Source organism: Mustela nivalis, assembly GCF_964662115.1.
Source record: "Mustela nivalis genome assembly, chromosome: 9".
In the NCBI taxonomy this organism is placed as follows: domain Eukaryota; kingdom Metazoa; phylum Chordata; class Mammalia; order Carnivora; family Mustelidae; genus Mustela; species Mustela nivalis.
The window spans coordinates 67,803,463-67,830,027 of record NC_139028.1 but is presented as its reverse complement, the minus strand read 5'-3'; the positions used below and the strand labels follow the sequence as shown (position 1 = coordinate 67,830,027).

General features: G+C 37.1%; 2 protein-coding genes across 2 annotated transcripts; both read right to left on the bottom strand.

Moving 5' to 3' along the window:
- Window positions 1–10,071: 10,071 nt before the first annotated feature.
- LOC309840097 (olfactory receptor 52N2) lies at window positions 10,072–11,043 on the bottom strand (the record flags this gene model as incomplete). The annotated part of the gene is made up of 1 exon (XM_082682166.1): window positions 10,072–11,043. The coding sequence occupies one exon, from the start codon at window positions 11,041–11,043 to the stop codon at window positions 10,072–10,074; it is 972 nt and encodes a 323-aa protein (XP_082538292.1).
- Window positions 11,044–22,810: 11,767 nt separating this feature from the next.
- On the bottom strand, window positions 22,811–23,773 carry LOC309840105 (olfactory receptor 52N2-like; the record flags this gene model as incomplete). Its single annotated transcript, XM_082682173.1, has 1 exon — window positions 22,811–23,773. The coding sequence occupies one exon, from the start codon at window positions 23,771–23,773 to the stop codon at window positions 22,811–22,813; it is 963 nt and encodes a 320-aa protein (XP_082538299.1).
- Window positions 23,774–26,565: the final 2,792 nt, after the last annotated feature.

The following is a 26,565-nucleotide window of genomic DNA, read 5'->3' as shown; positions in this document are numbered from 1 at the left end:
CCTCTCTCCGTTCTTTTGAAATCGCAGATAAAACAAATTATCAAATATTTAAAAGGTCAAACCACATCCAATAAAGAATACAGTAAATTTTGGGTGATGATCAACAGGAAATCAAGAAGGAAGTTTTATGCCAGCCCTTAATATGTGGATTGATTCAGATATTAAAAAATATTAATTCTGCTAAGTGTAGTGAACAAATGTGAGAAAATCTGATTTTATAATATTATTATTTGGGGGATGAGACAGATAATATTCAAATAAACAAAAAAAAGTGTGGGGGGTACAGATATCATATATGTGCATATTCAAATATGTATACTGGGAAGATTTAAGGGATATAAGATATATAGGTGATATAAGAAAAACAAAGCATGGCATTGGATAGTAATGAAGTTGGTGTCTATTTAAATTTATTGTGAGGGAAGTTCCCTCTAGCAAGGTGATACTAAGCAGATAAATGATTTAGTGTAAAATTAATGAACACTAAATATGTTTTTTATTTGAGTATAGTTGACACAATGTTACATTAGTTTTAAGTGTTCATCTTCTATACTGATCACAAGTGTAGCTACCACCTATCCTGTTTCATCACTATTACGATATCATTAACTATATTCTCTGTTTTGTGCTTTTTATTCCTGTGACTTATTCTTTCCATAACTGGAAACCTGTATTTCCTAGTCCCCTTCACCCATTTTGCACATCCCCCCCCCCCCGGCAACAATCAACATCAAATACATTTGAGACATGGGATGACCCTTGGATTTGAATCTGGAAAGGAGGCTCCTTCTGCCTTGTGGGTCATGAACTGAAAGTGATAAATGCTCTTCTCTGATAAGTCTGTGAAATAGGGTTTTAGGAAAGTTGGTGACTCTCTAGGATATCAGGTAGTAGGTTTGTAAGGAATAAAGAAAATGAACTTCTTATTTAGTTTATTTTCCTCTTTTTCTATAGTCCATGGTTAGTGTGGTAAGTTGGAGTGAAGTGGTTCTGCTTGGGAGGTTCTCCAAGACCCTCAGTTCAGTGAGAATCCAGGTAAGATGGACAGATGAAGGAAGTATTTATTTCTAAGTGCTTTATCAAGTTTTCTATAGAAATTTTTTATCAAAACTTACTCTAAAAATTCTGGATAGCAAAAATAAAAACAAAAGAATATACTTTATTTTAAAATATACTGTTTGATCTATACTTTAAAAAATACTGAAATTAAGGAGAAAAAAAGTAAGAGAATTTACCTCTACCAAAAATATTTAAACAATACCTACCTAATGTTCTTCTGTTCCTCACAGCTTCAACCCTATTTCAGGCATTTCTTGTTTCAACTATTTCTCAGACCTCCTATCCCTTATCTCCAGTACCTGGCTCCCAGAACCCACCCTTGAGCAGCACCACTTGGCTTGGCCATGACCATGATTCTTTTACGATCAGACTACAGCAACATCTCCCCTTCAGACTTCATTGTATTTGTCACACCTACAAAGGAAAGTTTATACTTGTGCTGCAGCAGATGTCCAAACCCCAGTGTATCTCCCACAGAACCCTTAATCCCTAGGGTCTGGAGGGTTCCTCTTCCTGAAAAAAAAGACAGTTAATTCTCCTATGACTCTTTTTCTGAACTCTGGGATCTACAGTTGTTGCCTTGCATTATTAGTCTCTACTCTGACCCACAGATTCTATCCCCCAACTTTACCTTTGGCCTAACAACATTAAACTTTTCAGAAGTGTTGATTTTGATTTACAATAATAGAAGCAAGGTAAAATAATTAGGAAAGTATACAAAGGCTGGAGAAATAACAAGTATAAGAATAATACTAACACCATGATGTGTAAAAGTGGTACGGAATAACACTGAGGAAGAAGGCTCTAAGGCCTTTTGAGTCATCCTACTCTAGCTCAAATTAGGGGGAGTGGCTAAACAGTGCAAGTGCCAAATCTTTTAGAATTGTGTAGTTAGTGGAATTTCATAGACATTGGGGCTGTAGCTGGATTTTAGGTCCTCCATTACATATTGCATTTTGGATTCATACATAGAGATTCAGTATCTCCTTCCCTAGGATCCAACATCACTGTGACCTGGAAGCAGCAGCCCTACTCTACCAAGTCAGAATTGAGAGCTCAGATGTTCCTTCTTATGCTGTCCAAGCTGTATGTCTTTTTTGTTCAGATCAGCATATATTAGGTTTGCAGGGTCTAGGCTAAACAAGTGAATAGTTTTACCCAAGCAGGACAGTAGAATAATGTTGTAAAGAGGCTACAAATCCCCGATATATGAGTGGATACAGGTTAGTGAATGCAATATGGAAATTTGAGAAACCCATGAGAACTGTGAGAATTAAATGAGATGAAGGGATGGGGGAGAACTAAATAATTTACTGCTATATGTGATGTGGTGAGCTGTTAACATGATCCACCTTTCAACACTCTTCCAGAATTGAAGTTGTGACTTACCTATAGCCAGTTTTCATGGTAATCTGTAGGAAACCAACTGCCTATCCAAGGGGCCAACCTGTAAGGAATCTGAAAGATTAACCCCTTCTTATCAGTCTAATCACTTACTCCAAATAATGGCTTCTATTTGTCCTACCCAATGCCATCAGAAACTCAGGCCATTTAAATCCATAATACTGAGTGTGTCCTCACTGAAATCATTGAAGATAATACTGGTGGATGGTGATGAATGTACTCTGAATACCACCAATGGGTACTTTATAAGAAATGACTTTATTTGCTCTGGGTCTTTCATAGATAGATTTTATGAAGTTCAGGAATGTTCCCTCTATCCCTATACTTTGGAGTGTTTTAATCAGGAACGGATGCTGGATTTTGTCAAATGCTTTTTCTGCATCAATTGAGAGGACCATGTGGTTCTTCTCTTTTCCCTTATTAATTTGTTCTATCACATTGATTGGTTTGTGAATGTTGAACCATTCTTGTAGCCCAGGGATGAATCCTGCCTGGTCATGGTGGATAATCTTTTTAATGTGCTGTTGAATCCTGTTTGCTAGGATCTTGTTAGAATCTTAGCATCCATATTCATCGGTGATATTGGTCTGAAATTCTCCTTTTTGGTAGTCTTTGCCTGGTTTGGGGATCAGGGTAATGTTGGCTTCATAGAAAGAGTATGGAAGTTTTCCTTCTGCTTCAATTTTTTGAAACAACTTCAGGAGAATAGGTGTTATTTCTTCTTTGAAAGTTTGGTAGAATTCCCCAGGGACTCCGTCAGGTCCTGGGCTCTTGTTTTTTGGGAGGTTTTTGATCATCACTTCAATCTCAATACTAGATATCAGTCTATTCAAGTTGTCAATTTCTTCCTGGTTCAATTTTGGGAGTTTATAGTTTTCCAGGAATGCGTCCATTTCATCTAGGTTGCTTAGCTTATTGGCATATAACTGTTGATAATAACTTATGATGATTGTTTCTACTTCCTTGGTGTTAGTTGTGATCTTTCCAAAGGCAAAGGAAACAAAAGCAAAAATGAACTTTTGAGACTTTGTCGCGGCCGGCGCGACAAATCGACCAGGAAACGTGAGGGTAAGAGGATGGTGAAAAGAAATTAAGAGACAAAGAGATGGGGGCAGGAGGGACACTGAGGATGATGTCCAACAGTGCCGATTTTATTCCACATCTTACTAACATTTATAAGGCAGACCACAATAGAAGGAGTAATACATCAGTACCTAGTGAGATGACCGCAAGTTTCTATAACAAGTTTACATTAACTACAAGCAAACCTTGTAATGCCAGGTATTCTCGCTAAAGCCATTAGCAAGACAATCAACCAGGAAATGGGTTATGGGAGGTACAGGAACAACAAGGACCAACTAAGAATTCATGACCTGATAAGGAGTCCAGACTTTGAAGGAGACACAAGTCAGGGCCTGGTTTGATCCAGGACTCCAACCATGCCGTAGCCTCCAACAGACTTCATCAAGATCAAAAGCTTCTTCACAGCAAAGGAAACAATCAAGAAAACAAAGAGGCAACCCACGGAATGGGAGAAGATATTTGCAAATGACAGTACAGACAAAAGGTTGATATCCAGCATCTGTAAAGAACTCCAGAAACTCAACACACACAAAGCAGACAATCATATCAAAAAATGGGCAGAAGATATGAACAGACACTTCTCCAATGAAGACATACAAATGGCTATCAGACACATGAAAAAATGTTCATCATCACTAGCCATCAGGGAGATTCAAATTAAAACTACATTGAGATATCACCTTACACTTAGAATGGCCAAAATTAGCAAGACAGGAAACAACATGTGTTGGAGAGGATATAAAGAAAGGGGAACCCTCTTCCACTGTTGGTGGGAATGCAAGTTGGTGCAGCCTCTTTGGAGAACAGTGTGGATTCCTCAAGAAATTAAAAATAGAGCTTCCCTATGACCCTGCCATTGTACTCCTGGGTATTTACCCCAAAGATACAGATGTTGCGAAAAGAAGGGCTGTCTGTACCCCAATGTTTATAGCAGCAATGGCCACAGTCGCCAAACTGTGGAAAGAGCCAAGATGCCCTTCAATGGACGAATGGATAAGGAAGATGTAGTCCATATACACTATGGAGTATTATGCCTCCATCAGAAAGGATGAATACCCAACTTTTGTAGCACATGGATGGGACTGGAAGAGATTATGCTGAGTGAAATAAGTCAAGCAGAGAGAGTCAATTATCATATGGTTTCACTTATTTGTGGAGCATAACAAAAAGCATGGAGGACACGGGGAGTTAGAAGGGGTTGGGGCAAATCGGAAGGGGAGGTGAATCATGAGAGACTATGGACTCTGAAAAACAATCTGACGGGTTTGAAGTGGCGGGGGGTGGGAGGTTAGGGTACTAAGTGGTGGGTATGATAGAGGGCACGGATTGCATGGAGCACTGGGTGTGGTGAAAAAATAATGATACTGTTATGCTGAAAATAAATAAATAAATAAATACTATCTCAAAAAACAAACAAACAATGAATACTGTTATGCTGAAAATAAATAAAAAAAAATAAAAAAGAATGAATACCTAAATAAGTAAATAGCTATAACATATCACTTTCAAATGCTTAATGAAATAACAGGTGAAGGTATAAATAGATAATGCACATAAAAATCAATTATAAGCATTTTTTAGTATGCTTAATTTCATTCGAAATAAGAAAATGTATAAATTACAACGATACACTGTTTTACCTCTCCAAATGGCAAATATTTGAAAACTTACTAAAACAAATTTTAATGGACATAGGAAAAAAGTAGAATTTGTACTTTATGAGGATACACATTTATATTAGCTCTCTGAAGAAAGGGAAGATGCCCTAACTAAGATCGAACAGTTCCTCCCAGAAAAAAATTTTAAGTTTCCATTTAAAATTAAGTGGAAAAAATGAGGTTTGTAAAGCTTATGCTCCCCAACATTGTTTAGGTATACTCCAAATGTAAAAGAAGGAAATTATAATACAAAGAGGAAAGAAGTTGTATATAAAGAGATATAGGATATAGGAATAACAACATATATTATAAAATGAAAAATGGGAAGTATTGAGTATGCTACTATTTAGATTTTAAAAAGTCCAGGTACATAGAGGAATCTGAAGGAACAAATTTAAGATCTGATGATGGTGATTGCCTCCAGAGAGGAGTTTTGTGTTGTATGAGATTTTGTTTTGTTTTGTTTTGTTTTCAGATTTTATTTATTTATTTGACAGAGAGAGAGAGACAGCAAGAGAGGGAACACAAGCAGGGGTAGTGGGAGTGGTAGAAGGAGTCTTCCCAGAGAGCAGGGAACCCAAAGTGGAGCTTGATCCCAGGACTCTGGGATCATGACCTGAACCGATAGCAGATGCTTAAAGGCTGAGCCACCCAGGCACCCCAAGTTGTGAGAGATTTTACGTCATTGTATAGTGTTTGGTAAACTTGAGTCTTGAATTTTATCCATATATGATCAATATGTATGAAACTAAAGGAAACCAGAATATTTAAGCTCAAAATTTGCCTCTTTGGCATAAAAAAATTATTTTGAGCTGAAGGCAATTAAGAAGTAAATGCAGAAAAAGTTTCTACCTTTTTGCCTGGAGGCAAGAAATAAATTCTTTCAGTAGAAACAGACTCTCACCAGCCCAGCAATGGAACCAAAGTAACCTACAAACAAATGTTGTTACACTGTTATCTTCTTAGTTATTTCTTTACTATTTACTTCCCCTAAACCAAACTTCTGTGTCAATTCTTCCCAAGTCTATTCTTTGTCTGAAAAGTAAAAAAAACATTTGGGACAACATGGATGGAACTAGAGCGTATCATGCTTAGCGAAATAAGTCAAGCAGAGAAAGACAACTATCATATGATCTCCCTGATATGAGGAAGTGGTGATGCAACATGGGGGCTTAAGTGGGTAAGAGAAGAATCAATGAAACAAGATGCGATTGGGAGGGAGACAAACCATAAGTGACTCTTAATCTCACAAAACAAACTGAGGGTTGCTGGGGGGAGGGAGGTTGGGAGAAGGGGGTGGGATTATGGACATTGGGGAGGGTATGTGCTTTGGTGAGTGCTGTGAAGTGTGTAAACCTGGTGATTCACAGACCTGTACCCCTGGGGATAAAAATATATGTTTATAAAAAATAAAAAATTAAAAAAAAAAAAAAAGCTTCCTGCTCTGGTCATTTCCTCACTTCAATTTCTTAGGAAGGCTCCCACATACATGCAAAAATTTGAATAGATGTGCAGGCCTATCTTCTGTTAGTCTCTCTTTGTCAGTTAAAATTTCAGACCAACCAGGGACCCTAGGAAGAAAGGTTTCCATCCCCTGCAAAACAAAATATATGATCACATCTAGGACAAAAATTATAAGTTGGGAGTATTCTTATTGGCATGAAAAATGTTCATAATATGTTATAATATAAAATGAGTTACAAAAAATTTACAGTGTGACCACATAAGACACGTCAGTTACAGATCTTTTTTTCTCCCCTTTGTCTAGTTGGCTTTTTTCTCTACTTTCACGTAACAATTTAAATGCCTCCTTCTCAGCATAGAATCCCTACTCACCTTTTCTAGATTAAGTCCCTGGTGAAATGCTTTCATTGCACCTATTCTGTGAACAGCTAATCAATGTGGAGTTTGAGGTACATCAGTAAACAAATAAGGTAAAGATCTATAGTCAGGATACTAAAATCCTAAAGAGTGGAGTTGGAGAGTGCATCCAATAAATATTAACATAATGACTAGTAAGATGTATTATAAAATAGAAAGGGCTATGCACCATGAAAAAAAAAAATCAGAGCAGGACAAAGAAAATCAAGAGTACTAGACAGGACTTGTTAGGGTGGATATCTTTGATGTAACTGCACTTGAGCAAGAAACTGATATTTCCATTCATGCTAGGAGAAAGTCCAGAAGTTACAGGGAAAAGTATTTAATTGCTAAAATTTGTCCGCAGGCCCTTTGTAGTAGTCATCTGTCAGCGTAAATTAGAAAAGAGGCAATAATAGTGTTTGCTCATGAGACCATACAGTGAGGGACCTTGAAGAATCTGATGTCCAACTTCTATATTTTAGTAAGCCATTAAAAAATATCCTTTGAAGTGATACAGGATCATCAGTCATGAAGACTGGGCCACAAGCAATTCCAGTCATGAAGAGTGGGCCACAAGCAATTCTTAATCTCTTAGAGAAACCATGCAGTATATTATAGACATTACAGTCAAAAGCCCTGGAAGCAAACTGGCTGGGTTAAAATCCATGCTCTATCACTTGCTGGATATGTGAGTTTCATTTAGTCATTAACCTCTCTGTGCCTCAGTTAGCTTGTCTGAAAATGGGACATAAGATAGCATCATCCTCATAGTTATTTTTAGGATCCAATAAGTATACAATTCTTGGAAAAGTACTTGGAAAATAAATGCTGTGTATCTTTCTTGTTGTTACTATTATTTCCTGCAAAACCATTTTCTGTGGAAGCAAGCTATCCACCCTTTGATAGAAGGTTACTCAGGGGAATACACAAGGAATCTCCACTCTGCCATGAGGTTCAGAAGCTGGGATGGGGGGCTGGAGAAGTGAGTAGCCACAAAGAAAATTGAGTTGCTAGGGATGAGAGAAAAATATTGGAGGAGGAAGAAGGAGAGGGAGGATAGGCTTCAGGGGAAGAAGGTATGATAGAGATCTGAAGAGTCCAGGCAGGTGACAAAGGGGGCTGCAGCTACTTTCAGGTCAAGGGCAATTCTAAGAACTTGGTATCTCTCAAAGTCCAAAAGCAGAGGGTGGCATGCCTGAGGTCATGCAGAAACTCACAGACAGGGAACTTCCAGATACCACTTCTATCTATTTTTCTGAGTCTTTTGTTCCTTGTCTTTTCTCTTTCCTCTCCAGTCACCCCAAAACATTTCTAGGCTCGAACTGGCTGTGCTCGATATTGGCCTCAAACTTTTGCATATATTGTTTCATTTTTAAGAATAACAATCCCTACCTACCCTTTCTTTTTAAAATACTTATACATAAATCAAGATTCATCTCATCTCCTACCTTCTCTATAAAATCTTTACTTACCATCCACAATGGCCTTTGAGAATCATTTAGTTTTCATGAATTTTATAATAATTTTTTGTGCAATGACCCTGTTACCATTTTATAATAATGATTCCATTGCATTTTATATCTTGTACTAAAATAGAAATTCATTAGTGTGTTTGTACTCACTTCTATCTTTCAGTGCATGACATGGAATCAGTCACATAGAAGGTATGCAGAAAACTTTGTGGGCTGATTTTGATGACATGTTTGGGAGATGAAATAAAACTGATTCTCTACTACCTATATAATTGGAAAGATTTCGCCTCAAACTACGATGTTCAGAATGAATCAGAGTTGAAAAATATAGGTTATAATAATAATGATCTCAGCTCTAATTTATTAAATGGTTAGTACATATTAGAAATTATGCTAAGTGCTTTTTTGTTTTTCATTAGAGCATTTAATCAGCCAGATAATCTTTGTGGTATGTTTTCCCCACATTTGATAAAAAGTATAGAAGCCGAAATTTAGAGAGATTAAATGGTCTGTTAAAGTCTTGTGGCTAAAAATGAAGACATAAGATTTAAATCTTGGGACTATGTGGATCCAAAACTCATGTTTCCCCCAACTCTTTCCTAACTAACATTTAATTTTCTCCATACTGCATCCATTTGTATCATCTCTTTTCTTTCTTCCTTTATGTTTCTTCTCCTGTGTCCCTGACCAGAGTCCATGCTCTAAGCAGCCCAAGGTCAGGGATTGCTTCCATTCAACTCTGCCTTTCTCTCTCGCATTAAACCTGAGGTATGACCAATGATATGACCTAAAAAAGTATCTCAAAATGAATGAATGAGTGAATGAATTAAACACATACTAGTCATTTAATTATTGCTTTTGTCTGTTTCACTGATAACATCACAATTATATTTTGTAGGTGTATTTTAAAGATTTATTTATTTATTTATTTGAGAGAGAGAGCATGTGGGGAGTGGGCAGAGGGAGAGACAGAGAGAGAGAGACTCTCAAGCAGATTCCACACTGAGCACCGGGCCTGATGTTAGGCTTGATCTCATGGTCTTGAGATCATGACCTGAGCCAAAACCAAGAGCTGGATGCTCAATTGACTGTCCCACCCAAGCACCCCTGTAGCTACATTTTAAATGGAGGTCCTAAACTGATGAAATGGGGAAAACAAACAATTCCTGGACATGCTCTACTTGCTCCCCATTGGAGGGTCTCCCCTTCCCACACACAGAACATGCACCAACACCAGGCCTGCACCCCTCATTTTATTACCTGTTCTTCCTAGACACAGAAATCTATAACCCTTTTGTCAAACATAAAACCTGTAGGGAATGGATACATTACTTTATTATTTTTTATTCTGCATTTGTGTCTTTGGCAGATCTTTACACAGAAGAACTATTTCATAATAGATAGTTACAAAAGCTTTAGAAAATCTACATATTAGAAGGACTTGTGTGTTTAATACCATTTTACTCACAGCATTTACAAAGGTCTTCTCCACTCCCTTTTAACCCCCCTTTCCCCTAAGCAATATGTCTATTTTATGACTTATTTGTCTTGACTAATGACAACCTATCTCCAAGTAAAAACCTGATCATAGTTTCCCGGATCTGCTTGGTCTTGACTCCATAAACAATGGGGTTCATTGTAGGAGGCAGTAGCAAGTAAATGTTGGCTACAATGATGTGTGCATGGTGGGGGATACTGTGTCCTCCAAAACGGTGGGCAAAAAATGTGAAAAAAGCTGGAACATAGGTGATCACAATGGCACAGATATGAGATGTACAGGTGCCGAAGGCTTTCTGGCGAGCATCTGCAGAGGACAAACTCACCACTGCTCGCAAGATCATAGTGTAAGACACAGAAATACAGAACATATCAAAGCCCCCAATCAAGAGGGCTGCCAAGAGACCATAGATAGCGTTGACCTTGAAGTTGCCACAGGACACCTTGGCCACGGACATGTGGTCACAGTAGGTGTGGGGAATGAAGTTTCCCCGGCAGTAGGGCAGACGCTTGGTGAGGAAAGTGAATGGGAGGATGAGCAGCACACCCCTCAGGAAGGTGGCAAGACCAGCCTTGGTGATGACAGGGTTGGTGAGGATGGTGGAATAACGTAAGGGGTAGCAGATGGCGACATAGCGGTCCAGGGCCATGAGCATGAGCACCCCAGACTCCATTCCAGTCAGTGTGTGGACAAAAAACATCTGAGCCAGGCAGGCATTGAAGTCAATCTCCTTGAGGTTGAACCAGAATATGCACAGCATGTTGGGTACAGTGGTGGTGCACAGGGTGACGTCTGTGAAGGAGAGCAGGGCCAGGAAGTAGTACATGGGCCGGTGCAGGGCATCCTCATGGCTGATGAGGTAGATGAGCCCACAGTTCCCCAGGACAGCGATGATGTACATGAAGCAGAAGGGCAGGGCGATCCAGGTGTGTGCAGCTTCCAGGCCAGGGACACCATTCAAGATAAAGAATCCTGGGGTCAGGCTGGAGCTGTTTCCCCCACACATAGTGGCTCATAGGAGGTGGGCATGTTATGTTCCTTAAAAGCGGTGATTTCCTGGACAAGAAAATAACTCGAAGGTGAGTAGGGGGCTCAGAAACCAAATATAGAAAGAATATATTTTTTAATGAAAAGTGGTTTCCCTAAAGTTTTATTATCTATCATCACATTCCATCTCTGGTTCTTAACTTTGCACATGACATGGACAACTAGTCATTTTATGCCTCTGTTTTCTAAATCTCAAATGAGTATAATCATTGTGCCAGCCTCAGAAATTTGTTGGAATTATTCCATAATAATATATATAATGTGCTATAACTGTTCATATACTATAGTGAATGCTCAATAAATATTAGCAGTAATACTACTGTTGTTATTACTGTTCCTACCTCAGTATAAGGTACCCCATGTGATAGAACTTATCATGTTTAATATACATAAATTCAAATGGAGCTGTTGAGAGCTGCTGTTATTCAAGTGTCACTGTGCACTTAGGGTGCAAAAGGTAGTATTAGATTTTGAGAGCCTTAGTTTTATTGGGTGATTGAGAATTGAACTTTACAGACAAACCATGAGAGACTCTTAACTCTGGGAAACAAACTGAGGGTTGTGGAATGGAAGGTGGGTGGTGGGTTGGGGTAACTGAGTGATGGATATTAATGAGGGCACGTGATCTGATGAGCAATGGGTGTTTATGCAACTAATGAATCATTGAACATTATTTAGAAAACTAATTATGTACTATATGTTGGCTAATTTAATTAAGTAAGTAAATTTATTTTATTTGATAAAGAGAGAGAGCACAAGGACGGGGGAAGCAGGCAGAGGGAGAGTAGAAACAGGATCTCTGCTGAGCAGGGAGCTTGATGTGGGGCTCAATCCCAGGACCCTGAAATCATAACCTGAGCTGAAGGCAGATGCTTAACGGAGTGAGCCACCCAGGCTCCCTGGCTAATTGAGTTTAAATTAAAAAATTAAATAAATAAAGTCGTATTCTACGTAGAAAAAAAAAGAGAGAGAGAGAATTGAACTTGAGAAACCATGCTTGCTACCAGGGCCTTCAAGAGAGGAAAATATATTCTCTTATCTTGAATTTATATTTTAGGCTGAAAAAAATGATAAATATCTCTTGTCATTCAAATGATATCCAGGGACATCTTATTCAGCTAAGTCCTCACAAGTCTTCTGCAAATCTAGGTCACTCAGCAGTTGGCCATTTTAACCTCTGCAGAGAGAATGGTGTGGATAGGAGGCCACTACTAATGTCTGCTTCCTTCTAAGAGAACACTATAGCCACAAGACTAAAAGATCAGGATATTAAGATAACAAAGAAGAGTATTTCATTCTGAATAACTGGCTTATAAACTAAAACAGATTGCCTATCATGGAAAATTCTCAGGCTCTTCTAAACAGCAATAACATACAACTAAGCAATTAATCTAACTCATTAATCATAAACAAGCAGAGTGCCAGCTCTTTTTCTACCTCAGTATAAGACTTCTGTCTACACTATCCCTCTCAGATGATTCCCCCAGAAGCATGTGAATTCTGCTATTGAGTAAGCTACTTTTAAACTTAGATATAAAAAGGAAAAAAAACTAGATAGGTATGTCTGCCCTCCGAAAATACGAAAGTGGAGTCTTATTGTATGCTTACTCATGGAAATATAGACACTGAGGCTCCATGAGTTTCCAACATTAAGTAGCTGGATAGACTTGAACAATTTCAATGCTTTTAAAGGGAAGGTAATAATAGTATAGACTATAGAGGTTAAATGAGAGTTGATCCTTTAAGTGTTGTCTGGCATTTAGTAAATAATCAGTATATGTGATCTATTGTAATAATAGACAATAATTGCCAGATTATGCATTAAAACACATATTATTTACTTAACAGGTATTTATTGATTGATTACATGCCAGGTATCAGTCTACTTTTGGGGACTACCTTAGTGAACCAAAAACACCAGAATCTGTTCCACTACTGGGTACAATTTTAATGGTGTTGACTCCTGTATTCAAATTTATATTAATGTCATGAATACATATAATTAACCTCATTTTATATATAAGAGAATGTAAGTGCAAGGTAACTCAATTAAAAGTCTAAGTTGACAACACTTAAAAACTGGGAGAATCAAGATGTACGATGGTTTGATATTGAAGTCATGTGTTTAATCACTCTCTGTCCATGGTCCTAAATTAGTGAAGGAATAGCTGTTGGGCGTAACTAGCTGAAATAATTCATTATGACATTGGAAGAGGAGAAAACTTGTTCTTAACTGTGTCCTAGGGAAGAAAAAGAATAAATGTGTAAAGTAACAGAAAATCAGTCCTTAGCCAAGGGAGGTATCCTTGCAGAGAAACTCGTTCTGTGAGAGAGAACCTGTCTGCAAGATAGCTGGAATCCTACAACTGGACTTGTTCACATAGACACTGTACAGCACCTGGAAGTAGGGTTGTATGGGAAGATTTCTATAGGGAAACCCCTCTCAGGAATTCCTCTTAATGCCTTTTCAGATTCAGTTACTTTCCACCTGCTCACAAAGACCATTTCTACCAGAAGCAGTTCTGAGTACAGATATCTATTAAGGCAAAAGCTTTTGTGTTCTTCCCATTGGAGCCCCTTATTGTCCAAACTTCTTATTCAATGAATTCTGAGGTAGTTTTAAACTTATTTCACAATTAGGGGTATGCTGTTTTCCCTCTTAGTCCCTAAATAAGCGGTCATCCATTCTGATTGGAGTCAAGAAGAAATACTAGGCTTCCAACCAACCACATCTCAAACACTTGTATTTCTTGTACTATAAGCGTTACATTTTGGGAAAATACAAGTCTTTGGGAATCACCCAAACTCACCTCAGTGTCAGCAAAGACTGGGTTTATAGACATGACTGAGACTTCTGAGCATCTAACAGTTCTGTAACAACCAGTTCCCACCTCTACATAGTATTGCTGTATCCTTTGAGGATTCCCCAGACTTGAGTGTCTATGCCTGATTGGATCTCTACAGTTGATGTCTCACAGGGCTCTGGTTGAAGTTAAGATCATTTGGGACTTTTGAGATTATTTTATATTGATCAGCTTTTTAAGCAGGAGTGAAACTATAAAACAATAAGTGTGTCAGAGGTAAATGTCTTCCTACCCTATGTGGATTCAAAGAGATCTGATAGTCATAAGAATTATGCATTTTCCATTTTTATTAATTTATAAAATGATGGTCTAAGTACATAATTATAAAATTCCAAAAAATGTATTAAAGCACCTACAATATCAATCTTTCCTCTTAGCTACTAAATAAATGGTTCATTTTACCACCCTGAATATGTATGTATGTGTATGTATGTATATACATATATAAATGTATGTATATAAATGTAAAAATGTATAACATTTATAAAATTTATTACATCTATATTTGTCTTTCTCTGACTGACTTATTTCACCTAGCATTATATTCTCTAGTTATATCCATGTCATTGTGAATGGAAGAATTTGTCTTTTTTATCTTTTTTATCGCTAAATCTCTCTCTCTCTCTCTCTCTCTCTCTATATATATATATATATATATAGGCAAAAGCTTTTGCCTTAATAGATATCTGTACTCAGAACTGCTTCTGGTATAAATGGTCTTTGTGAGCAGGAGGAAAGTAACTGAATCTGAAAAGGCATTAAGAGGAATTCCTGAGAGGGGTTTCCCTATAGAAATCTTCCCATACAACCCTATATATATATATATAGAGAGAGAGAGAGAGAGAGAGAGACCTCTTCTTTATCCATCCATCAGCCAATGGGAATTTGTCTTTTTTATCTTTTTTATCTTTTTTATCACTAAATAAATCTCTCTCTCTCTCTCTCCAATGGGAATTTGGGGTCTTTCCATAATCTGGCTATTTAGATAATGCTGCTATAAACATTAGGGTACACGTATCCCTTTGAATTATTATTTTTTGTATTCCTTGGGGAAATACTTAGCAGTGCAGGGTAGTTTTTGTTTTTATTTTCATTTTTGTTTTTAACATTTTTAGGAACCTCTATATGGTCTTCAGTATAGTGCGCCAGTTTGCATTTCTATCTACAGTGCAGGAGGGTTCCTTTTTCTCCACATTCTTATCAATACCTGTTGTTTCCTGTGTTGTTGATTTTAGCCATTCTAACACATGTGTGGTGATATTTCATTGTAGATTTGATTTGCATTTGCTTGACGTTGAGTGATGTTGAGCATCTTGTCATGTGTCTGTTTTTCATCTGTAGATCTTCTTTGGAAAAGTGTCTGTTCCAATTCAGCACTTATTCATTTATTCATTTTTTTAGGTGTTGAGTTTTATAAGTTATTTATGTATTTTGGGTTCTAACCCTTTATCAGATATGTCATTGGTTAATACCTTCTTCCATTCTGTAGGTTACCTTTTAGTTTTTCAATTATTTCCTTCACTGGGTAGAAGGGTTTTATTTTGGTGTAGTCCCAACAGTTCATTTTTGCTTTTGTTTTCCTTGCCTCAGGAAACATCTAAAAAGAAGTTGCTACAACTGATGTCAAAGAGGTTACTGCTGTGCTCTCCTCTAGGATTTTTATGGTATCAGCTTTTTCTTTTAGAGTGACATCCTCTGGACCTTGCTATCTCTGAGGTGGGACTCAGGAGAAGAGCACCGGTTTTGGAGTCAGAAGAGCTCTAGGGTTTCAGTTTGGTTCAGCCTCCTAGCAACTAGGTGATCTTGTCAAGTCAATAGGCATCTTCCAAGTGTGGTTCCTTCATCTGGTGAAATAAATGCAGAAAAGGGGAGGAGACAGGAAGTGGGAAAGGGTTTTCAAAGACTCTGAGTGGAATGGTTGTTATTAAAATAATATTAGCCACCCACACAAAAATCAGCTCTTAGTTTCATTGGTCTTTCCAAATGTTTTTATACACTTTAGTTCATTTATTTCTTCTGTGATTTCCATTATTTCCTTCTTTCTGCTAACTTTTATCTTAATATATTCTCCTTTTTCTAGTTCCCTCAAATGTGAAGTTAGGTCATTTATTTAAGATCTTTCTTTTTCTTTCCTTTCTTTCTTTCTTTCTTCTTCTTTTTTTTTTTTTTTTTTTTTTTTTTTTAGATTTTCTTTTTTTATTTGACAGACAGAGATCCCAAGTAGGCAGAGAGGCAGGTGGGGTGGGGGGGAAAGCAGGCTCCCTGCCGAGTAGAGAGCCCAATGATGCAGGGCTCCATCCCAGGACCCTGGGATCATGATCTGAGCCAAAGGCAGAGGCTTAACCCATTGAGCCACCCAGGCGCCCTTAAGATCTTTCTTTTTTCTTAACATAGGCATTTATGGTTATAAATATCCCTCTCAGAACTGTTTTTTTTTCTGTTTCACACAAGTTTTGATTATTTGTGTTTATACTTTTTCTTGTTTCCAAGCATGTTTTGGCTTCATTTTTGGCTCACTGCTATTCAGGAGCATATTGTTTAACTTCTACATATTTGTGAATTGTCTATCTTCCTCCTGTTACTGATAACTAGTTTCATGCCATTGTGCTTAGAAAAGATACTTAATGTGATTTCAGTTTTCTTGTAATTTTTAAAAAGGATTTTATTTATTTATTTGACAGAGAGAGACAGGGAACACAAACAGGAGGAGTGGGAAAGGGAGAAGCAGGCTTCCCGCTGAGCAGGCAGCCGGATGTGGGCTGGATCCCAGGACCTTGGGATCATGACCTGAGCTGAAGGCAGACTCTTAATGACTGAGCCACCCAGGTGCTCCTCGATTTTCTTGTTTTTTGTTTGTTTGTTTTTGTTTTTAAATTTTTATTTATCTGAGAGAGATAGCATGAGCATGGGGAGGAGCAGAGAGAGAAGCAGGCTCTCCATGGAGCATGGAGCCAGACATGGGACTGGATCCCAGAACCCTGGGATCATGACCTGAACTGAAGGCAGATGCTTAACCAACTGTGCTACCCAGGCGCCCCTCTTAAGTTTGCTAAGACTTGCATAAACAATAAATCTTGGAACACTGAAAAAATAAAATAAAATAAAATAAAAACACCTGTTTTGCGGCCTAACATATAATCTGTCCCAGAGAATGTTTCATGTGTGCTTGAGGAGAATGTGTAGCCTTCTGCTGTTGGATAGAAAATTCTGTAATTTTCTAAGTTCATTCGGTCTAAAGTATAGTTGAAGTCCAATGTTTCCTGACTGGTTTTATGTCTGGATAATATATCCATAGTTAAAAGTGTGGTATATCACTTATATGCAATTATCCAGACTCATATGCATTATCCAGACTCATAGGTGCAATTTAAGAAACAAAATAAACATAGGGGTAAAAAAAGAGAGAGGCAAACAAGAAAACAAACTTTAACTATAGAGAAAAGGGCAGCTCGATGGCTCAGTGGGTAAGCCTCTGCCTTTGGCTCAGCTTGGGTAATGGTCTCAGGATCCTGGGATTGAGCCCCACATCAGGGTCTCTGCTCAGTGGGGAGCCTGCTTCCCCCGCTCTCTCTGCCTTTCTATCTGCCTATTTGTGATCTCTCTCTCTATCAAATAAATAAATAAAATCTTTAAAAAAAAAAACTATTGAGAACAAGCTGATGGTTACCAAAGGGAGGTGGGTGGGGGGATGGGTTAAGTAGGTGATAGGGATTAAGGAGTGCACTTGTGATGAGTACAGGTGTTGTATGGAAGTGCTGAATCACTAAATGGCCCACCTGAGCACTGTGTGTTATATGCAACCAATGAATCATTAAACATCAAAGACTAACAATACACTTACTATATGTTGGTTAAGTGAACACAATAAAAAAATCATAATAATAAAAAAGAAACGAATATTACACTGTAATGTTAACTAACTGGATTTTAAATAAAAACTTAAAAAATAAAAATAAATAAAAATTGGAGTACAATAAGATAAATTTTTTCTCATAAAAAAATTTAAGGTAATAAAAATGGAACAGGTTAGAAGAAAATATATGGCAATATATGTAACTGACAAGCCTTATTCCAAATATATAAAGGAATTTTATACTTCAATAATGAAACAAAAATTTTAAGAGAAAAGAGCAAAAGTCTTTTTTTTTTTTTTTATAAACATATATTTTTATCCCCAGGGGTACAGGTCTGTGAATCACCAGGTTTACACACTTCACAGCACTCACCAAAAAGAGCAAAAGTCTTAACTGCCACCCCCCTCAAGTCATCTAAATAGTGGAGAGCTTATAAAAATATATCCCATCTTCTTTGTCATCAGGAAAATGCAAATTAAAATGCCACAACACTTGCAATAGCAAGTGTTGGAAAAATGTAGAGTGAATAGTTTATAGTCTTGGTGGGAGTTCAATTTGGTACAACCACCTTGGAATATAGTTTATACTGTACACCAAGAGTGAACCTAAAACTACTGTATGATCCAGAAATCCCACTCCTGCATAGTAAACCAAAAGAATGTACAAATATTTGCTCCCAAAGACATATAAAAGAATGTTCAGTGTACTGTTATTTATAGGAGTCCAACAAAAATGTTCTTCAAGAGTGTAATAAATTATTATGTATTCTGTATTCATAAATTGGCATTTTATTTAGGAAAGACATTGATCAAACAAATGCTTTATACAATATGGGTAGTTTTAAATATAATCATGGTCTTATAAAAAATTCTAAACAATTCATCTCAGTCTCCTGAAAATTGCAGCATATAAGTAGACATTTATTTATTTCATCTGTTTCCTCTCTTTTCCTTCCCTTCTCTCCCTTCTCCTCTCCTTCCCTCTTCTTTTGTTTCTCTTTTACCATAATTTTCTCTTATCTCAGAAATGGGCAGAAGACACAAACAGACACTTCTCCAAAAAAGACATGCAAATGGCTAAGAGACACATGAAAAAATGTTCATCATCATTAGCCATCAGGGAAATTCAAATCAAAACCACATTGAGATGCCACCTTATAACTATTAGAATGGCCAAAATCAACAAGAAAGAAAACAACAAGTGTTAGAGAGGATGTGTACACTGTTGATGGGAATGCAAGATGGTACAGCCACTTTGGAAAACAGTGTGGAGATTCCTTAAGAAATTAAATACAGAGCTACCCTATGACCTTTCAATTGCACTACTGGGTATCTACCCCAAAGATACAGACGTAGTAAAAAGAAGGGCCATCTGTAACCCAATGTTCATAGCAGCAATGGCCACGGTCACCAAACTGTGAAAAGAGCCAAGATGGTCTTCAAGAGATGAATGAATAAAGAAGATATGGTCCATATATACAATGGAGTATTATGCCTCCATCAGAAAGGATGAGTACCCAACTTTTGATTCAACATGGATGGGACTGGAAGAGATTATGCTGAGTGAAATAAGTCAAGTAGAGAGAGTCAATTATCATATGGTTTCGCTTATTTGTGGAGCATAAGGAATAACATGGAGGAAACTTGGAAGAAGGAGAGGAGAAGTGAGTTGGGGGAAATCTGAGGGGAAAACAAACCATGAGACACTGTGGACTCAGAGAAACAAACTGAGAGAAGGGAGTGAGGGTTTGGGTGAGCCTGGTGGTGAGTATTAAGGAGGGCACGTATTGCATGGAGCACTGGGTGTGGTTCATAAACAATGAATTTTGGAACACTGAGAAAAAGTAAAATAAAATAAAATGTAAAAAACTTTCTCTTATCTCTTATTTCCTTTACATGTAACCTGATATTTCCTGTTTACATGTGAACTGTATTTGTTTTCTCTATCATTATTGTAGTTCAGATATTTAACTGTCTATTTTAATGAGTTTCTTGGAGTGCTTTCTTTCCCATTGTATGTGATAGACAATTTAAACTTGCATACATACATCAATATTAATTTTATACCAGTTATTTTCTTTATGGAATTGCATATTTTTTGTTCTAGTATTCTGAGCTCTGCATTCTTTACACCACAATTATTTATGTTTCCTCTTCAGGCATCATTTTAATATATGGTAATTACTAATTTAAATAATTACTGATTGAAAATTTTAACATTTTCCTTACTCTTTAGTCATAGATTTTAATTTTTTTTTATGTTTTTACCTTCCCAATTAAGCTTTCTTTTACTCATTTATCATTGTTTGGTTCCATTCTGCTACTGTATCTCATTCTCTAATCTGTCCACCTAAGGCATTTCTGTCCGTCCTTATATTTTTCTCCTTTTTCATAAATTATATGAAATCACCACCACTTTTGAAACATTTTTTAGTCTTTTTAATCTAACAGTGTATAATTTAGACAACTGTGATACTTGTCATTTCCTTCTTACTTACTAGGATATTACTATAGACACAAAAAAATTATTTTCTGTGATGGTGTTGCTTCTTCATTTGCCACCAACCAGAGTTGGATTTGTCTATTCTCAGTGTTTTTCAATAAACACCGATTATAAATATCTTTTTTCCTTTCTCTCCCACCTTTTTCATATGCAGACACAGAGAAGAGAATAATATACAAATTCCTACACCTATACTTTTTAGCCAAGTTTGATCACTGTCTCTCTCCTTCTGAGGGAGCATTCTTCTCTTACCATGTTGCTAGTGTACAATATACAATTCTGATAAGTTACTGAAATCAAGGTCCATCCCACCCATAACCTCACCTACAGTAATTATTAGTAAAGATTTGTGGAATAAATGTATTAATATATACCTTTATATATTTATCCCTCCCTTTTAATACCTACTTCCTGTCTGATTGTTTTCTATATATGCAATTTTTCTCATTATGTTGAAGATGGGTATATATGTTTCTCAATGTGGGGGTAAGCAGTTAAATGAGACAGAATGAATGTATAGGGAAAAATAGTTTTTCCCTATACAAAGACAGAAAATGTCTTTGTATGTTTTTATCTTTTTTGGATTCATCTATAGTGATATGTGTTGCACTCGTGTAGTCTCAGATTTTCATAGTGGTAGTAGATAGTAGATTTCATAGCAATACACTTTTTTTTTCCTTTGGGCTGGCAGACATAGATATTTTAGTTCCCATCAAAGATTATGTTGTCATCCCAGATTCTAGACTTCCCACTTTGTCTAGCCTACCACACAGTCAATAGAGTCCCAACACTAAAGTCATTTGAGTAATTCCTAATTGCCTCTGTGATTTTCTTTTTTATTTTTGAAATCTTTATTAATTAATTTATTTGACTTTAGTTTTACTCTCTATAATTTTGTAAGTATATTTAATTCAGCATTTCCATGTATATGGAATGTTGGGGGAATTATTCATCCTTGTTTATATTCAAACTCTTACACTGGCTAGAGATCCTCAAAATATCAACCTAATATCATGTAATAACAAATTAACATTTTTAGTGCAATGTAACTTCAGAAAACTCCATATTACATAGGGCTGTCTTCAAAATTCCAGTGGAAGAATGACATACTTTTCTAATTACTTTCAATGATGTACTTAAATGTTAATAAATATGTATTTCACATCTACCAGTTGTGGTATAAGGTTTGAATTGGCAATAAAATTACAAAACTCAAAAAGTTTTCATCCAGAGCTAGATTTCCTTAGTGTGCAGGGAATGGAAATCAATATGCAAAGTATATTCAGGCTTGTTCAGTGTCCCTAAGGTGATGTGAATACAGGTTCTCAGTTCTCCATGTTTTGCTGTGTGGGAACAGGCCTGGTTAGAGGAGACAGGGCCAATGTTTGTAACTGGCTTGATCATTATGTAAACTTTTTTTGATAATCAACTTCACTTTGGAGTCAAATTATAGAAGATTTTTAGGGCATTCTAGTGGTTCAGTTGGTTAAGCATCTGCCTTCAGCTCAGGTCACGATCCCAGGGTCCTGGGATCAAGCTGCGCACTGGACTCCCTGCTCAGTGGGGATTCTGCTTCTCCCTCTCTCTTTGCCTGCTGCTTCCCCTTCTTGTGCTCTCTCTTTCTCTGTCAAATAAATAAATAAATCTTTTAAAAAATTATAGAAGATTTTCAGCTGTGGTGACTAAGGTTGGAAAAAGAGTCTATGAAGTCACCCAAGCCTAAATGTCTATCAATTTTTCTGGTGAATTCTCTCTGGTTTTTTGTTGTTGTTGTTGTTGTTGTTTGTTTTACTACCACTTTACAACCATCTATAAGACTTATTCTCTGTCTACTTCAAAAACCTCCTAAAATTATCTTCAGGAAATTGATTTAAGATTTTGTGGTTTATTCCCTTGCTATCCTTGCTATCTTTCCAACTTTTATTTAGGTAGTATTGATAGAAATGCATGAAAATCATTCTCCTTGATACTGGAAATTCAACATAGCTTAGATAGATATGAGATAATTTACACAACTGAAACAAGTTATACTAACTTATGCAGCAAAAGGAATAGAGGGTTAATGAAGTCACTAAAACATGAGTGAAGGGTCTTAAGAAATAGTTGCTGACACTTCTTTTTATAATGGGTTTCCTGCCACAAATGGGTGAATACCAAATATGGGATCAGGAATTTTTTTTTCTCACGTGCATCCCATTTGCAATTTGTTTCATGGGAAAAGCACATTAGGAATCTAAGCAATGCAATGACTTCCAAACAGCTTTGAGATTACATTGATGTGAAATTCCTTTCAAGAAAAAAAAATCCTCAAGTTTAGGAGACATTCTTTTTTTATTTAGTCAATTTTTATCATTGACGAGTTTTATGAAAAAGAATTCAGTTATTATAGTAGATATTCAATGCATATTGTTTTCCGCAATGAACCCACGGATGTTAAAGTTATGCTCAAGAATCTCCTCTGAAATATTTCTTGTCTTTCCTTGATTTTGGATATTAACTCGTGAATTTATTTCAAAACTAAGATATCTTTCTCTTTAAAAAATAACTTGATGACTCCCTCCCGGATCTGCTTGGTCTTGACTCCATAAACAATGGGGTTCAGAGTAGGAGGCAACATCAAATAGAGATTAGCAATCAGAATATGGGCATGGTGGGGAATGTTTTGTCCCCCAAAACGATGAGTAAAAATGGTGAATAGGGCTGGAACATAGGTGATGACAATAGCACATATGTGGGATGTACAGGTGCCAAAGGTTTTCAGGCGAGCATCTGCAGAGGACAAACTCACCACTGCTCGCAAGATCATAGTGTAAGACACAGAAATACAGCACATATCAAAGCCCCCAATCAAGAGGGCTGCCAAGAGACCATAGATAGCGTTGACCTTGAAGTTGCCACAAGACACCTTGGCCACGGACATGTGGTCACAGTAGGTGTGGGGAATGAAGTTTCCCCGGCAGTAGGGCAGACGCTTGGTGAGGAAAGTGAATGGGAGGATGAGCAGCACACCCCTCAGGAAGGTGGCAAGACCAGCCTTGGCGATGACAGGGTTGGTGAGGATGGTGGAATAACGTAAGGGGTAGCAGATGGCGACATAGCGGTCCAGGGCCATGAGCATGAGCACCCCAGACTCCATTCCAGTCAGCGTGTGGACAAAAAACATCTGAGCCAGGCAGGCATTGAAGTCAATCTCCTTGAGGTTGAACCAGAATATGCACAGCATTTTGGGTACAGTGGTGGTGCACAATGTGACGTCCGTGAAGGAGAGCAGGGCCAGGAAGTAGTACATGGGCCGGTGCAGGGCGTCCTCATGGCTGATGAGGTAGATGAGCCCACAGTTCCCCAGGACAGCGATGATGTACATGAAGCAGAAGGGCAGGGCGATCCAGGTGTGTGCAGCTTCCAGGCCAGGGACACCATTCAATATAAAGAATCCTGGGGTCAGGCTGGAGCTGTTTCCCCCACACATAGTGGCTCATGGGAAGTCTGCATTTTACATCCTTTGTCAGCAATTGCTTTCTACATAGGGGAAAACTGGGGTTAGAAACCAGACAAGAGAGAGTGGTTTGGATAATAATACCCACAAATGTCATTAACCTTGCATTGATAAGACAGTATTTTTCCTCCCACTCTAGCAAGAGAGTCTTTGAACTATTGTACTAAAAACTATTGTATCTAAAAATAATTAAACAGTACTATTTGATGTCTCTTGTCCATTTGGATTGTCTAAATAACTATCCTCACTTTCTAAACCTTTCCTCAGCACACCTCTTCTATTCTATCACATTCTGATAAAAAGTAGTGAACTGAACTGTAATTATCTCTTCCTCCCAAAAAGCCACTTCTATCTCTCCTCTTGGATTCTTCATGAGTTATCACTAAAATCATGTTTGTATATTTAGAGGATCACCTTGATCTGACTCATCCTTATTAGTAGGAATTTTGTTCTGCCTTGAAGATAATGAAGAAAACTATAATGCATGTAAAATTTGCCAGTTATATTCATATAACTTGCTTAAGATGATACATTGTAGATGCTCAATAAAATATATATGAATAAATGAATGTTTGAATTAGTAAGGACTTAATATCTGACATCAGTATCATGCTTTTTTACACTATGAAATTTTAAAGGAATATTTTGAGAAGAAAAAAGTACTTATACTTCTAAAATATTGGCAAGTTTTATGGAATTTCATTAAAAATGTTATTAAAGGGGTGAATTCAATCAGAAATAGCATCTTTTCTATTTGCCCTTCTGCTTTTGCACTTTTTCTTTATTAGTTTCCTATCCATTTTCAATATAAGATTTGCATTTAAGAAGCCTTTGAAGTTCTAAGATCACTAATTGTTTATAATGTTTTAATTTAAATAGTATTTCTTTTGTAATAACTGGACAGGTTATCAGTACAAAAGATAATACTGTATTTTTGGATTGCAATTTCTTGTAAACATAACAGAAAGAACTGAATGATGGTTGAAGGAATTTACAGATTCAGGGATGTTTGAGAAAGCTTGAAGTCGCCAAACAGTTAAAAAAATTTTTTAATCATCTGAGGAAAATAAAATGGCCCTTAAGGTCTGGATGGGCACCTTTACATGCAGCAATGCCAATGTCAAACATTCCCACCACCTGGTAGAACTACAGAGATACCTGCAGTGTGACAACATGTATTACATAGCTGTGAAGATGCCAGACATAGATTCCTGTCACCTAAATAATCTGGAAACCATTGTTGTGTCCTCCCTCTGCCCAGGGTACATAGAAGTCATCATGGAAAGATGATACAAAAGAATACAAGTTACACATGTTCATGGTCTCTGGTTCCTAAGGCGATTGTCTTATGAGAGAGTTCTCTCAGATATCTCTAGAAATGTCCCCACATGGAGGAGCCATCATAGTCCTAGACCAAAAAAATGTAAAGATTACAGTCTCTGATGTCTGTCATCTTTTATGTGAACACCACATTGAAATGAATGGGTGACTGGAAAATGATACTAACTCCACCCAGGAAGAAAGAGACCCATTACCTCTACAGAAGTGAAAGGGAAATAGAAAGGCATTGCCTCTTGCAAATATAGCCTTTTTAAAAACCATCTGCAGGGCACCTGGGTGGCTCAGTGGGTTAAAGCCTCTGCTTTCGGCTCAGGTCATGATCTCAGGGTCCTGGGATCGAGCCCCACATCGGGCTCTCTGCTCAGCAGGGAGCCTGCTTCCTCCTCTCTCTCTGCCTGCCTCTCTGCCTACTTGTGATCTCTGTCAAATAAATAAATAAAATCTTTAAAAAAATAAAATAAAATAAAACCATCTGCATATTCTAGGCTATTGTATTCTTAGCCATCAATATTCTTACTTTCCTTAAAATAGCTATTTTTGAGAACTCCCCAAACTCACCTCAGTGTTTAGCACAATTCTATTCATGGCTGAGAATACTTAGGAGTTCTTCAAAATCTGGGATGGCATCTTCTTACATAGGCTTTTCAGTTTCCCTGGAGAATCTCCAGCAGGATGTCCCAGGCGGACTGAGTCTCTAGAATTATATGTCTCAGAGGAATTCTCATGGAAAGAGAATAAACTTTCAGCCTGGTGGTAGCAGATCTATATTTAGAAACTTTTGAGTAGAAAAGGAAAGAACAAAAACAAATATTAAGGCTAGTGACCACCAACCCTGGTAGAGATTAACATCATGTAAATTTTTTTTCTCTTATTACAAAAGAAATAATATCCTTAATGTGGAAAATCTGAAAACCACAAAAAAAGAAGAAAAAGTTGAAAAATCACTTGTAAATCCAATACAGAGAAATAACCATTCTCAAAATATCTTCTGAACTTCATTTACTCATTTTTTAATTATTATGTTTAATATTCTGGTTTTGTATAAATTTCAGAGTATATGGAGTTTTAAATACTTTTTTTCTTCTTTTCCCAATATTATTTTGTTAACATTTTCTTATGTCATTCTCTATACCTCGAAATCAAAATTTTCAATAGCTAAACTTCTTTCACCCAATAGCTATACCAAATTTAATTAAGTATTTCACTACTCTTGAATATTTAAATTATTTCCTCATTTTTTCTATCAAAAATAATTCTTCTATGGATATTATAATCCATTCTGCATTACTGATTTTTCCCTCGTACAAGAATAAGAAATAAGGGGGTCCTCAGTGGCTTAGTTGGTAGTATTTGACTTCAGCTCAGGTCATGATCCCAGGGTCCTGGAATTGAGCCCCACATCAGGCTCTCTGCTGGGTGGGGGG